Genomic DNA, 16,209 nt, shown 5'->3' with positions numbered 1-16,209 from the left:
AATTAGCCCCATTAAAAATGTTGTTTAAGTTAAAGTCAGACATTAGGCTTGTTTTCTTCTGATCTTTGATAGGTGGTTTGGATTATATGTATTGGGAAGTCTTCTCTGTGCCCATATATCAGAGGGGTAGCCGTGTTAGTCTGAATCTGCAAAAGCGGCGAATCTGTGCCCATAGTTCATGTGAAAATGCAAAAGTCACTGAATGCAGGGTGGGGCATAGGTGGAGTATGTAGTCTTCCTTTCTCCAAGTGATGGTCTATTATGAAGGTAATTATTTTATAACATCATCTGCTGGAGATATTTAAGAAGTACTGGTGATTGGACTTCCTCTTCCAGAACCCCCAAGATCTTTAGGGATACCAGACATAGTCCAGTTCCCTACTGTATTTTAGGAGGCTCTGCTTCCTGGTGCCATCCCCTGAGTTAGAGTAGATTTTGCGTGCCCACATATATAGGGTATGTCTTTGAGTTACTTTAAGAAGAGAGGAAAGTGATCTGGGTGTGATAATATTTGGTAATACTGTACCAAAAACAAACCCACAACTACCTGAGGGACTCAAGTAGTCATTGGTCAGGGGATGTGTATGTATTGGGGGAGAATAGCTGCTTTGGGAGAGAGAGGCTATCTGACACAACTACTAGGGATTTGTATCCTATACACTAAAAAAATTGTCCCTGTTCCTCACTGTTTGTGATTTAATTTTGTTTCATTGGTGAAGTTTCTTAATATATTTTAGCTTACAAAAATTATGACTCTTTGGCAACAAATATTGTTTCCAGTGGCTATATATAAATTGTTTTAAGATTATACTCACACTTTTTAAAAAAAAGATGCAAAGAACAATCAGGAGAAAACTGAACTGTGCAGAGATTCAGGCTACACTGTAGCCTTCTTCCAGAAAAGCTTATGCAAATGAAGTACGGAGTGGAATATCGCTGCACTTCATTTGCATAATTAATTAGCAGCTGCTTTTGCGCAAAAGGCTTTTCTACACCACGCTTCATTTGCATAAGCTTTTCCGGAAGAAGGCTACAGTGTAGCTATAGCCTCAGTGAAAGAGCTACTTCTGTGAAGTAAATGAATGGTGGTTTTTTTTTCATTTCAGTTACACTATAACTCTAAGACTTTGAAGACTGAATCGCCAAATACCTCCCGGGGATCCTCTTTGCCAAGAACTCTTTCCAAAGAATCCAAGTTGTATGGTATGAAAGATACTGACACATCTCCTTTATCTAATACTACCTACAACAAGACTAATACTTTACTTCTACCCCAACCCCCACCCATCCCATCAGGTACTTGTAGAGAATACCCTTTTAAACTATAACTTTAATACCTTTTTCTCTCCATGTTATACAATCTACTAGCTTTAGATCTGTGCATTAGTTGAACCACAAAATGGTCATAAATATCTAAATATTGATTTCAAAGAAACTTGACTGCAGAAGCACACATGCAACTGACGAATTCTAACTGCTCTTAAAGCTGCCAGTTTACTCACCAATTCATCCATGTTACCTCATTCCAAGAATATTCCTCATTATTGTGCAGCTTTCCTTGGAAGTAATATTTTGAAGAGTGGTAATTTCATGATACTAAGCAACTGTTTAGAGTCTTTGAATTAGTCCAAGTACCAGACACTATTGTGCTCCAGTATTGCAGTTCACTGAAAACTACTGTGGCTTGGAATTATCTGAAATTCCAGTTTTTAGGGCCTTCAGCTTTGACTTAAAATTTCAAGAGTACCAAGTTCAATTATCCGTTTCCAGTCAGAGGTCCATGATTATCTCTGCGAGGTAACAATGTCAGATCTAGAGTTACATAGATTTCTCTTCCACTTCCAGAGGATTGTTGTTTCACTTTTCTCTTCCTCAGAGTTCAGATATTTAAAAAACAAACAAACATCAAAACAAAATGATCTGGAAACAATAAATACTAAAAAAAAAGCTTGTAATGAATAGGCTCAAAGTCTGAGTGATAGAGAGCAGTAAACCTTGACTCGTTATCCCTGACTTTTAACCACTGTCACTGTTTCTCCCAACACCCATCTTCTTTGTGGATCTCTGACATTTAATTTTATTGCTTACATCAATTTCTGTCTTAAGTTATATCTTTTCTTACAAATTGGTCATAACTTATCTTTCCACGCTTTATCTTTTAATTCTTGCCTATATCGCCTCCAGAGGTTTTTTTAATCTCTTTGCTACATAGATTTTTCCCAAAACTGTTCTCCATTTATTCTCTTATTATATGATGAGAGAGGTCACTCCAGATGGGTAGTAGCATGGTATTAAAATTCATTGCCAAGTGGCTTAGGAACTGACTGAAAAATACAGTATAAGTGTAAGGTTCTATTTTAGTCCTTCAGTCAATCAACATTTGTATCTTGCTTGGTAAAATCGTGTACAACCATAATATTTTATTTTACTTGAGTTCAAATTATCCATTTCTGCATATGATGATGAATCCCAATTCAGTAATGTTGCTCTTTCATCCTTGTTATGTTTGGTGAGAAGTTTAGAAAATTAAAACTAACTGAGCAGGTATGAATAGCACTTTAGTAATATAATCTTAAAATTTACTGTGCTCAGATAATTTTCTTATTTTGGGGCACACAGATTTATATGAGCAGATCTCTTCCATAAAGTGAGAAGAGAATTCTCTTGCTTTTATATTAACCTACATTCCAAATACCTCAAAGCTTGGAATTTAGGTGTTAAGAAATCAATTGTTATTGATCCCTGTTATTGATCCTCATTTTAACATTTGTTTAAAATTACAGGCCTTATCATTTCATTTGCTCTTTTGAGTTTGACACTTTTCAATCAATATATTTTTACAAACTGAGGCAAAATTATGTTAAGTGAGCAATTTTGTCTTCATCCTTTTCCAACTAAATGCCAAATGCCTTCTAATCAGTTATGGATGATGCTGTATCTTGTCTTCTGGAGAACAGTTTTGTGTGGCTGTCTTCAGTGACTGTTTTGAAAAAAGCAGAGTTGAGGAAAGGAAGTAAGAACTTGACCAAGAACAAGTATATTAGGATAGTGCTACTAACTGAACTGAGTTCTGTTATTTTAACACATTTTTTAGCAAAACTATATACTGCTGACTTTGTAGCTGATCTATAAGTGGTTGTTTCATATAATGAAGATGATAGGAGGATACAGTACTTTGGTTATTTTATTGAATTGTAATGAATGTTGCTATCCATTTTACTTGCATTTGGAGAAATTGTATTCCTCTACATAGATTTACATTTTATAAATGTTTCAGCCAAAGGAAAAGGAAGTGGTGGAGTAAAAACTGCAAAGTTGTATGCATGGGTTGCACTTCAGTCATTGCCTGAGGAAATGGTCATTAGTCCCTGCCTATTGGACTTCCTAGAAAAGGCTTTGGAAACTATTCCTATTACACCAATAGAAAGGAGTTATGCAGGTACCATGTGACTACTACTTTTTTATGTATTCCAGTACATACCTTTATTGAGGTTTTTTAAAAAAATTCTGGTCTCTTCAACCCATTATTTAACATGTTCTTTCTACTTTTTAAAAGCTGTCAGTTCACAAGATGAAGACATGGGACAGTTTGAGATACAAGATCCCTTGGAAGAGTCCACAGCCTCACTAGTGTCATCATCAACATCAGCATACTCATCCTTCCCTGTGGATGTGGTAGTTTATGTACGGGTTCAGGTGAGGGTGCAACATAGCACACTGAATGCTTTATAAAGCAAATATTTTTTAAAGCATATATGCATTTTAAGCTTGCGTCTAACTTTTTTTTGTTTAGAATTAGATTCTTTAGCAATAATTACATTACAATAAACATCCATTCTGAGGTAAATGTTCCCACAATGACACCAATGGGAGGTCTTTTAACTAGAGTTCTAATGTCATTGGCTACAAGCACAAGGTGCTCAACAGAAGTGAATCATTTTGAGCGCAACTGACCTTTCATCATCACTACTTTTCTTTCTCTCCATTGGGTGGTGTTCTCTTTGTTACAATGTTGCTGCTAAGCTCTTACTGTTTCACAGTCACACTTGGGCATACCTGTGTTCTTTAAAGCACAAGTTTCATCTTATGCCTCAGAAAATATCTTTATATAACCAACATTTATAGCTATCACTCTTTTTAAAAGAAATAAGAAAATGTACATATAGCTAAAATGTTTCGTCCTCAGTATATATTTTAGACACGGGTGTCTGCTACCTTTCAACTCTTAGTTCATCTATTGATAAACCCATTTTATAGAAATTCACTTCCTCTTGTGGGGTTGGTGTTTTTTTGTTTCTTTGGTCCAGTATATATATTTTTTACACTACCCAGTCTTTTTTTCACATGGTTGCTTTGACAATTTTGGGTCTTAAAATGAAATATAACTGGTTGGGTTGGGAGACTTATGACACCAAATTGCTGTTGACTACCAGTCTCGGAGCACTTTTGACCTCTCTTCAATTTGACAGGAAGCTGACCCAGGAAGCTTTGAGATGCAAGGATTTTAAAATAATCCGAAGTGTCTTTCAGTTGAGTTGTGAATTTCAGCTGCTTCAATGTTTTAGGCATAATAGGTACCAAAGCTGAGCTTCTACATCTTCCAGATATGAAGCAACTTCTAAACTGCGGATTCACTGGCGCACACAGATTAGATTTGGGAGAACGGTTCACTATTATATCCAGGCATCATTCCTGTCCATTGCCTGGACTTTTCCTGGGTAACACATTTTAATGATATTGTAAACCTCAGAAATGAAGATAAATTCTGCAGACACAGATCATGGAGATTTTAATAATTTCAAAGCTAAACCAAAAAAGCCTTAGTATATTTAAGCTAAAGACAAGTTGCCCGCTATTTGGCTTATAATGATTTTCAGAGATTTTATATTTGTTCTTATATTTCTTACTTTTGGCTTAGCCTTCACAGATCAAGTTCAGCTGTTTACCGGTGTCAAGAGTAGAATGTATGCTGAAACTGCCCTCTTTAGACCTGGTGTTCTCTTCAAACCGAGGGGAATTAGAGACGTTAGCCACAATTTTCTCCGCAGAAAACTTGGCAGTGGGTGGTAGTACTTCACAAACTGGATCAAAGAACTCAGTTAATAAAACTGGGTTACCAGGTAATATATATGAACCATTTTCTTTTAATTATTTGCCTAATACATTCAGCTAACAGCATAAATAACTTTAAATTCTGTTTGTGTGTAGTGGGCATGGGAGGAGGAATAAATTAGAATAAAAGTTAGAGTTCCAGTAGGCTCTAGACAAAAACTCCTTGTTACTAGAATAATAAAATGTAGTTTAATACATGGTTATATAGTAGTTGTTTTAACAGAGTGACTCTTTGGTATCACATCAGTACTAACAACTTGTTTTTTTAATGTTGCTGGTCTCCAGGAATGTCCACAAACCATGTAATAGAAGCTTTGTTTTCTAAAAAAGTTTGAGCAATACTTTCTGATAGTCTGTATTGCCACTGTGCTGGTATTTTACATTCAGAAACATTTTTGGAGCAGATAGGGTTATTTTTACTGAACTTCAATAAACTTGTCACATCATTTTATAACTATAGTAATAAGTATTATCAGAAAAACTTTAAATGGACAGGTTACTAGCTCTTCTGTTAAATACCAAGGAACTGTTCAGATATCTGCATTTGTGCATGTATGAATTTATTATATGGAGTTTTATTTATTAAATACCACTTCAGGTTGTCTGTTTTTAATTTGGAATGACTTCATTCTTTCACTTTTTTAATATGGCTTTCGGAACTCAGTTTAAGTCTTTAGTTAGGTTTTTATTCCACTTCCTTATTCAGAACCATTTACTATAGACCAAATCCATCTTCCATCAAAACAGTGGAAATTCTCAGTTAGCTTTATAATTTCAACTTTTGATCATCTGTGTGTTACCATGCTAAGTTAAAATCGCACATCCACTAACTTTGGAGTGGTACATTTATAAAATTGTGTAAGAAGACATGAATATCAGTTTTTTAAGCTACAGGCAGTCCCCGGGTTACGTACAAGATAGGGACTGTAGGTTTGTTCTTACGTTGAATCTGTATGTAAGTCGGAACTGGCGTCCAGATTCAGACACTGCTGAAACTGACCGCCAGTTCTGACTTACATACAGAATCAACTTAAGAACCCCAGGCGTCCCCAAGTCAGCTGCTGCTGAAACTGATCAGCAGCTGATTCCAGGAAGCCCGGGGCAGAGCAACTCTGCCTGGGGCTTCCTGTAGTCAGCGCTGGTCAGTTTCAGCAGAAGCTGACTTGGGGACGCCTGGGGCAGAGCAGCTGGGGTGCTGCCGGGTTGGTCCAGTAGTGCCCAGAGCGGGCGCTGCAGGACCAATCGGCAGCGCCCCAGCTGCTCTGCCCCAGAGTCCAAAACAAACGCCTGGTCTGCTGGGGGGGGGGGAGCACACTAGCTGCGCGCCCCCCCCCCCCCCAGCAGACCAGGGACACGGGGAGCAGAGCGGCAGCGGGGTGCCGCGCCTCTGAGGCTTTGCTCTGGCAAAGCCTCAGAAGCGCGGGAACCCGCCCGGTGCCCCTAGTCTGCTGGAGACGGTCTCCAGCAGACCAGGGGCACCGGAGCAGCTTACGAACGGTGCTTTCTCGCCCCGACCTCCGGGGCGAGAAAGCCCCGTTCGTAAGTGCGGATCCGACATAAGTCGGATCCGCGTAAGTCGGGGACTGCCTGTATTCTAAAATCTCAGATCGGCAAAGTATTTTAGAAACAAATGTTTGTCTTCAGAAAAGTAAGTTCAGTTGTTTATTGTCCAGTTCTTTAGGCAGGAATAGCATTGTTAGTTAGCTTATTTAAGCCATAAGACTGGCCTGCTGGGTAAGACCAATAGTCTGGCTGGCCAGTATCCTGTCTACCAACAATGAATGGTGCCAGATGCCTCAGTAGGAATGAACAGAACAGGGCAATCCATTGAATGATCCAGTCAGAGCTTTAGGGACACCCAGACCATGTTGTTTCACTGAGTTTGTTTTTGAAATGCATCAGCTAGCTTTGTATGACACAATAAATACAAATAAATATTTTTAAAATGGTTTCATGGTTGAAATTGCTTTTGTACTAAAACTGCTATAACATTTGTGGAATTTTGGATTTTCTTTAGGTTCATCTGGACTAGGCAGCCCACTTGGCAGAACCCGACATAGCAGTAGCCAGTCAGATTTGACGAGCTCTAGCAGCAACTCATCAGGCCTGAGCTTTACAGCCTGCATGTCTGATTTCTCTCTTTATGTATTTCACCCATATGGAGCAGGAAAACAAAAATCTGCTGTTACTGGTCTAACTCCTGGATCAGGAGCACTAGGTACAAAATGGATTTTTTTAAAGATTTCATAATTGGTAAAATGTGAGAAATTGCTGCCCAAGACTAATCTTAAACCAATGAATCACTCCATCAGGGATGTGTATACCTTCTTCTTCACTGTCCCTTGCAGGATCCTGGAGGACCTTATTATAAGCACTCCAGCTGATACTTTTGTGAAAGCATACATATACCTGCACTTGGCAAAAGTAAAATCACATGTGTTCATGCTTTAGAACCTGCAACTGCAAAATCCATTTGTCGTTGTAGGAAAAAAATAAGCCTGCTTGCACTTATAAGGAATTCTTGGTGTAAATTTCAGAACTCTCACAAACATGATAAAATGTTTTAAGTGGGTTTGTACGTGTTTACACTTATTTGTATGCTAACTGTTTGTTATAGTTTGGTAGTTCAAAGCCACAGTCAAGGTTGGATTCCATTTTGCTACAGCCTGTATAAGCAAAGGTCTTCATTCTGAAAACATTTAATAACATGAAACAATTTTACAGACCTGAATGTTCTTGTTGAATTTAGTGGTACTGTTAACATAACAAATGAATGTGTATAGGACTAGAGTACATAGTGTAAAATAGTTTCTGCCCTGAAGAGCAATGACAGAGTGCTATCAAGTAGACCTGGTTGAAATTTTTCACTGGGGAAGAAGGAGAGAATCTCACACACACACACGCCTGTTTGGGCTGACCCAAAATTATTTGCAGCATTGACATGAATTTGCTGAAAACTTTGGCCAATTTGTGAGTGCATGTGGAAAGACTTTGATGCTGTTAACACAACTAGAACAGGGTAGGAGGAAGTAGAAGTAGTCATCTGCTTGTAACGCTTAGGCTGGTGGTAAGGGCACTCTGCTGGAATATAGGACACTTTGGGCTTGTCTACATGGTAGAGTAATACATTCTACAGTGTATGTGATTTCTAAAATATATTGACATATTGTGCATTAATTGGCTATGTAGACCCTTCAGTGTAGTGCTGTTAGAAACAGTACCTGGCAAAGCATAGCAGGGAACTTTTCGTGTGCACCAGCAGGGTCTATGCAGACCAACTGATATACAACACATTAATGCACATTAGAAATCCCATCTCTGTAGAGTTCACTAGCCCACTATGTAGACAAGCCTTCAAATTCAATTTCCCCTCTTCCCATGGAGAAAGGATTTGAAAGACTGTGTTCTAATGACTAGACTAAAAGTGCTAAGGCAATATCCATCATTGCCTCCTTCACTGACTGTTTTGCTAATCTAACCCTTTAAAAGTTCTCATACTCACCTCTGTCCCCCATCAGTCTCAATTTCGCATCAATGAAAAAATCATTTCACCCAGAATAGATTTTTTTGAATCACTTTTTTGTTTTGTTTTGTTGCAATCATGAGATTCAGTTTGACTTGCAATGTATTTTTCAATTTTTCAGACTCTCCAATAAACTGAAAAATTAGGTATTTACCTTGTTCTGTCACATGCACAATATAAACAAGCTGTGTCACTTCTGACAAGTAGTAATTACCAAAATTTCATACAAAAATTTGACTTGCATCTTGATGGTATTCCCAAGTTAATGTTTTTTGGTTTTGTACCTCAAGAGAGAGACAAATGATTTTTGCACTGAGGTGCTCATTTGGGGAGTACACTGAGCATAACCCTTTCTGTTTGTAGGTAATGTAGATGAGGAGCCCACTTCAGTTACCGGTCGTAAAGATTCTCTGAGTATTAACCTTGAGTTTGTGAAAGTAAGTCTGTCAAGAATAAGACGTTCAGGAGGTGCTTCATTTTTTGAGAACCAGTCTGCAAGCAAAGCTGCAAGCAAGATGGATACTACATTAATAAATATATCTGGTACTCAATTCATTTAATCTATATTGCCTCCTCCTTCTGTCTTTGCCTAACAATAGAGGTGTGGTTGTAATGATAGGCACCATTCTTCCTTGACTCCTTTATATATATGTTATTTCAAAGCCACCAACCCATGATGTGCAATAACAAAATATTTTAAGTGAATCAGTGACTAAGACCTTGTGAAGATAGGGGTTGTTTGGGTGACCTGAGATATCTTGGAGGGAGAGGGAGGTGTATGCCTCCCTCCTCCTTCACTGTTGAGTCACTTAATTTCAACTTGTAATACCAACACTTCATAAATATTCTTTGACTTCCATCTGTAAGTTTACAGCCCTTGATTTTTGCTTTGATTTTCCAGTATGAATTAACTTTGAATTTGGTCCATAATCGTACAGCAAAAAAAAAAAAAGTTATTCCTGAATTTCATCCAAGCCAAACTGAAACAGTCAATTTCACAAGATTTTGAGGGACAAAGTGTGTTTAGTCAAGTAGTTCATAAACCTAAAGGACCCCTTGGCAAACCCACCTATGTTTCATGTGTTTTAGAGGGATTTTGTAGGTACTTTTTACAGCTCCAGCAGTACCAGGAAAAGTAATTTGTCATCAAGTTTACAAAAAGTTAATATTTAGTTTATTAATGATTGATGTGCTGATGATAGTATTTTTAATTTTACTTCAAACACATGAATTTATTTTCTAACAGTTTTTGTTACCTTCCTGATGTGTACCCATAGATTCCATTTTGGGTGATGCCTTTGGCCTGGCTGCAAGATCAAATGCTAGATTTGGTATGATGGTTGTACAGTCAGCATTTAGTTGTGGCATTCAACACTTCTTAGTCACACCTTTCAGATGAGGCACTGCTTTATCAGTCAGATAGTGGGAACCATTGCTATATACTCAAGGAAGAAAGAACAATTACTTTATAGTAACTGTGGTTCTTCGAGATATTGTCCATGTGAATCCCAAAACTTGTACTCTATCCCCACTTTTTCAGAGTCCTCCTTTTCTGGAATTCTGTGTTGGTAAGGGAACTGATGGACAGCCTGCTAGAGCCAGGGTGTGCAATAAGCCAGAGGCAGTTCACCATGGTTAGTCCATGGTGGTTCACCACGGTTAGCCTGTGGCCATAACTTGCTGTTCCTGGCTGGTGGGATCTATGGGAAGTGGTGTCCCAGTTTGCGTCACTTCCCAGCTACCATTCGCCGCAGATGGCCGTACCTCCAGGCACACAGGTAAATAAAGTGCTGGTAGCCCACCAGGTCTAACCCTGGCAAATCACAACCAGCTTGAAGGTCGCTTATTGCCCACTCCTGATTTGTGCCCTTGGATGCAGAAGGAGTATGTAAGTGCAGCTCAATGGACATTGCTCTTCCAAGATTCTGCTCTTGCACACAAGGCACAAGTGCAACTAGAATAGGAGTCACATGAAAGACATCATCTTGAAGAACCACAGTTACTAAAAGGTATGCCTCATTTAGTGTGTGAAAATATTTGGTGAATATATCAGATATGAGTAAAACCTGAAAGGTAAATTTTCAAATGTTAGATTCAGTTTTCAAAATCCCTTAATATTGAGCTTCTGCATTTTTTATCAGCTGTCTGTGATATAGGATCTGCTTCTTTCAAATATGATATGCGGCGACTCAGTGAGATTCTGGCCTTCCCAAGAGCCTGGTATAGGAGAAGTATTGCCAGACGCCTTTTTCTAGGTGATCAAACCATAAACCTACCAGGTAATCTACCTCTTATTTCTCTGAAAAATTCTTCTATTAAATAAATCAAAGCAAGAATTGTTTAATTTATGCCATAGTATACAAGTAGAATGAGTAAATAGCTAAAGCAGTAGAAAGTATACTGTAGTATAGCATGCCCCTGAGGATGACACCAACCTTGGAGAGTTTGCGAGCACTTGGGAGGACTGGATGGTAATTCAAAATGACCTTGACAAACTGGAGAATTGGTCTACAAGCTACAAGATGACATTCAGTAAAGACAAGTACAAAATACTAAATGTAGGAGTTAAAAAATCAGATGCACAGCTACAATATGGGGAATAGCTGGCTAGGCAGTAATATTGCTGGGAAAAACAGGGTTATATTGGATCACATTGAATATGAGTTAATTTGTGGGTCACAAAATGAACAATATAGTTGTGAAAAAGGCTAATGTCATTCTGGGATGTATTAACAGGAGAGTCATAATTAAGATCTGGTAGGTAATTATCCCATTCTGCTCAGCACTGGTGAGGTCTCAGAGTACTGTGTCCAATTCTGGGTGCCCTATTTAGGAAAGATGTGGATTAATAAGAGAGAGTCCAGAGGAGAGCAGCAGTTACAAGAGATTTAGAAAACCTGAACTATAAGGCAATGTTAAAAAAAAAACTGGTCAGTTTAGTCTCAAGAAAAGAAGACTGGGGTCACCTGGTTGTTATAAAGATGAATATTATCTGTTATTCTCCCTATCCACTGAACGTAGAAAAAAAGTAATGGGCTTAAACTGCGGTAAAGGATATTAATGTTAGATATTAAGAAAAGCTTCAGGGTAGTAGTAAAGTTCTCAAATGGGCATCCAAGGGAGGTTGTGGAATCTGAATCATTAAACTTTAAGAACATATTGGGAAAACATCTGCTAGGGGTGGTCTACATCTACTCAGCACAGGAGATGGAACTTAATGGCTTCTTGAGATCCCTTCTAACCTCACATGTCTGTGATTCTATGAATGCTATTAAAATAATACTAAAGTGACAATAAAAATATTTTAGACAAGTTTCGAAGTTTACTGCAATTAAATGTGTTGCTAATATTGAAATACACAAAACATTTCCCCATATGTAGGAGTAAATCACTTAGTTTCTGTTAAGTGTTACAGGCTGACTTGACTTAAAATGAAGTTATCCTCCACTATGGGCACGTTTCTTTTCCAGCAGCATCAGGTCCTGGAACACCAGATTCCATTGAAGGGGTAAACCAGCATCTTTCTCCTGAATCATCACGTAAAGCATATTGTAGGACTTGGGAGCAGCCCTGCCAATCTGCTTCATTTACACACGTGGCACAGTCACCCAATGTTTTCAGTGAGCACCATACAAACAGCAATATGTCACCTGGGACAGCAAATCATAATTTAAAATCTCCAGCTGTTGTTGCAAGATCCCGGAGTGTATCGGATTCTTCAGTTCCCCATAGAGGTGAGTGGAAAAGTAGATTTTTAACAATTCTTTATCTTTTTAGTATGGTCTAAAACTATAAATATTTCCAGTAATTAAATAGAATGACACGATCTGTGAGAGGGCATTGAGTCATCATATCAGTCAGAAAAGTATAATTCCTTACCAGTGAAAATGACTATTTGCAACTGTCAAGTTTTCATTCTGATCTTGTAATTTTACAGTTCTGTAGGTGGGATGGAGATACAATCTGTATTTTATCTCCCTGATCCAGCAACACTGGGACCTGATTGGTCCTGAATGAGAGAATTTTCCAGACCAGCAGAGGTGTCCCCTGCCACCAGCCCCAAGCTAGCCAGCCCCCTGCCTCTGGCCCCATCTACTCCCCCGACCCCCGCCAGACTGTCTACTTTGCTGCCGCCTGTCTGCCAGCCCCGGGCTGCCATGGGTGTCCAGAGTTGTCCAGCCCCAGGTCCCATGCTGCTGCAGTTCCCAGGCCCTGTGCTGCTGCAGTTCCCTGGCCCCGTGGGCAGCCAGATGTCATCAGCTCATGGGCGGCCAGATGTCATCAGCTCCACACTGCCACAGACAGCCAAGCTGCTTCTTCCTTGGGCCCCATGCTGCCATGGCCTACTGGGCTTCTCCAGCCTGGCCCCAGCACTTTTGAGGGGCTGCAACTCTAATGCCCTCAGCCAGGCTCCCGGGCTCTCTGGTGCAGGAGCATTCATGGTCCTGCTGGACCATGGATGTTGCTGGACCAGAGAGTGCTGGTTTTCTGAGGTTCAGCCTGTAATTGCGTTGCCTTAAAATCAGTTAACTTTCTTAAATTTTTAAATAGAGAATTTAATCTCAGAAAAGTAAACAGCCTATAAGTAAATGAAAACTTTGAGACACAGTCCTGTGAGATGGGGAATGCCACTGACGTGCTTAGCACCTTGCAGGATCAGATCCTTGTATTTTTCTCACTGTGGCAGTCTCTCCTTTTTGTGATATTAAATAATTTGAGAACTATAGGAACTGAAGTACATCTCAAATATTAAAGACATTGGAATTACCATTGCTAGTACAAACGTTACACATCTGGGGGATGTTTCTGCAATTTGTCTTCATTTATAGCAATCCTTTCCTCTGCCCTTGAGCCCAACCACACTAATTTAGTGCTCCTTGCAGCAGCTCCAAGTGACAGACTAGATGGGATCAAATAAGTGGTTATATATAGATGACTGAGTCTCTGGCTCGTATTAGGAAGCACAAAATAAATATAACTGTAGTTTCTCTTTGTATAGTAGTGGACACAGTAATATAAACTTGTTCTACTATGACTGATTTGACTTTGTAGCTTGTGGATGAAATAGTGGTGTTTGTTTGGGGTCTGTACAGTACTGAGGCAGATAAGGTGTTTAAAAATATTTTTCAGTATAATGAAATATCTGGAGATGGGAGAGGACATGTTTTTAGCATGTATGGAGGGCAAAATATTATAAGCAGTTCAGAAATGGATACTGAAATAGAATGTGTGGTTAGTTAATATTTTAAATTATATATTAATATGTAATATTTTAACTGGTATTTATTCTCACAGTTTAGCTGTAAAAACAACTAAAAACAAGACCTGTGGCACATTAAAGACTAACAGGTTTATTTGGGCATGAACTTTCATGGGCAAAGACTCACTTTGTCAGATGCACTGAAGTAGCAATTACAGGGACAAGGTGTGCCAGCAAAACCCCTGTGCCATGTATATTGGCCAAACAAGACAGTCTCTATGCAAAAGAATAAATGGACATACAAAAACCAGTAAGAGAACACTTCAGTCTCCCTGGACACTCAGTAAAAAATTTAAAAGTGGTGATCCTTCAACAAAACACTTAAAAAACAGACTTAGAAGAGAAACTGTAGAGCTGCAATTCATTCGCATCTTTGACACTATTAATCTGGGTTTGAATAGGCACTGGGAATGGTTGGCTCATGACAAAAGCAGCCTTCTCTTTCTTGGTAGTCACACCTCCTCATCAACTATTGAGCTCAAGGTGCAACCTTGTCATCTGAAAAAAACACCAGTCATCTGAAGAAGTGGTCTGTGTCCATGAAAGCTCATGATACCATCTACATGTTTTGTTAGTCTATAAAGTTCTACCAGACCATTTGTTGTTTAAATTTATCCTGTTAATTTTAAACACCCACCTTTACCCAATTCCTAATGCTCAGGGTGTAACTTCCTGAGGGATTTACACAGTAACATTCTTATTTGCTATTTAATAACAACTAGCCAATTAGCCTGTCATAAGACGGGATTTTCGGGTCTCTCCTCCACGTCCGTCTTCCCTCCTGAGCCTCCAGTCTCTCACTCCGTCTCTCTCGCTCTCTCTCCTCCTCCTGCTCCTCCTCCTCCGGCCTCCTCCTCTCTCTCAGCTCTCCTCCACCTCCTGTCTCTCTCTGTCTCTCTTTCTCTTCTCCTCCCCCTCCTGCCTCTCACTTGAGGGACTGTGGAGCCCAAACAGCTGTTTGGGCTCTGTGCTCCCCGTGCTGCATGGGGAGCACGGAGCCCAAACGGTTGCTTGCGCCACTTGCTCCCACGCGGTGACCCGCCTGAGTGGCACAGAAGTCAGCCAAGTGCCACAGCGGGAGGCAACAGCGCCGCCCAGAGGGAACAGCCAGCATTTCAGCGTTAGAGTCACAGACACTGGGCTACTATATATATGATTACCGAGCAAGCAGAATATCCATGCTAAACATACAGTGTCATGCTCACCAATCCTGATAAAGGCAGGTGGACTTAGCCTGTTGGCCAAGCAAGGTCAGTCTCTCTGGATCCTCGCTGTTGCATGTCACAGTCATGCAGAGATGTTCTGGCAGCTTTGGTCTTAGGCTGTGTTTTGGAGGCTAGTTCTTCTTCCTCCTCCTTCTTGCTGTCCTTTTCTTTCTTTCCTCTCTTCCTGCTGGTCTCTTTCTTGGACCCCAGTTTATATAGTAAAACTTGAGCCCTACTTAGCTATACCATAACCAATTATTTTAGTATAATTTTACTAACCAGTCATAGCATACTTGTAACATAATTACCTAACCAATCATACCCTGCCACCTTAGTTGATTTACACTTAGCAAAATTAATTATACAGCAGACAGAAACAATTAAAACCAGATAAAAATCATACAGACAAAACAATAGGAAAGTGAGGACCATAATCATAGAATGAGGATTCCACAACCTCAACTACTGATAAACGGTTTCTTGCCAGACAAAATGCTATTGAACTAAGTTTTCTCTACCCGTATTGAAATCTATTTATTTTATCTGTTGACAGTGGTTGCCTTTAGGACAGGATCTCCTTCTAACAGCCTGGAGTGACACTATTTTAATGCAATTTAGATTGAATGTGAGTGGGTGACTTTAAGCATTACAGCTAATAGCTGCTGCTCTTCTTTCTGGCTGCAAAGGAAGGCTTTAAGCCTTCCATTATGGTTACAGGTCTTCCAATATGGCTACAGAAAAAACCATATTATTACACTCCCTTGTTTAATGACTCATTTGTCATTTCAGGAGTCCAATACTCAGAATTGCTGAGCTTGGTCTTGTCCCCTGGATATTAATAACAAGGGCCTTATTTGACTTTGCATGCCAGCTTCCTTCACTCTTCAAACAGTTCTCCTCATCCAGCAAGCCAAAGCTATTATACTCACTAATAAAGCCAATTGGATTCCAGTGATCACCACAATGGGGTGGTGAACCATTATATTTAGCATACCTATTGCAGAAGGTTACCACCCGAATAGTGTTTCCCATCAGGAGTGATGTCCTGCATCTGCAGTAGTTTTTAGTACATGAGTAATTTTTGCATTATTATTTTGCACTTCAATATG

At 39.4% G+C, this 16,209-nt stretch overlaps 1 protein-coding gene across 14 annotated transcripts in view; it reads left to right on the top strand.

Moving 5' to 3' along the window:
• The window catches only part of BLTP1 (bridge-like lipid transfer protein family member 1), a 222,200-nt gene that overhangs the window by 186,344 nt on the left and 19,647 nt on the right, over positions 1-16,209 (top strand). For 10 of the 14 annotated variants that reach the window (XM_075929830.2, XM_075929833.2, XM_075929838.2 and 7 more), the window contains 8 exons: positions 1,107-1,296; positions 3,278-3,439; positions 3,557-3,696; positions 4,919-5,120; positions 7,130-7,330; positions 8,999-9,178; positions 10,777-10,914; positions 12,106-12,369. In XM_075929830.2, coding sequence (XP_075785945.2) covers positions 1,107-1,296; positions 3,278-3,439; positions 3,557-3,696; positions 4,919-5,120; positions 7,130-7,330; positions 8,999-9,178; positions 10,777-10,914; positions 12,106-12,369 — 1,477 coding nt within the window. The remainder of the gene's footprint in view (positions 1-1,106; positions 1,297-3,277; positions 3,440-3,556; positions 3,697-4,918; positions 5,121-7,129; positions 7,331-8,998; positions 9,179-10,776; positions 10,915-12,105; positions 12,370-16,209) is intronic. The other 4 variants (XM_075929841.2, XM_075929832.2, XM_075929829.2 and 1 more) reach the window with 2 other exon arrangements.

The sequence above is a fragment of the Pelodiscus sinensis genome, chromosome 4 (assembly GCF_052426305.1).
Source record: "Pelodiscus sinensis isolate ZL-2025 chromosome 4, ASM5242630v1, whole genome shotgun sequence".
Classification (NCBI taxonomy): domain Eukaryota; kingdom Metazoa; phylum Chordata; order Testudines; family Trionychidae; genus Pelodiscus; species Pelodiscus sinensis.
Note: the sequence above shows the minus strand (reverse complement) of the source record. Positions and strands in the feature narration are given on the sequence as shown.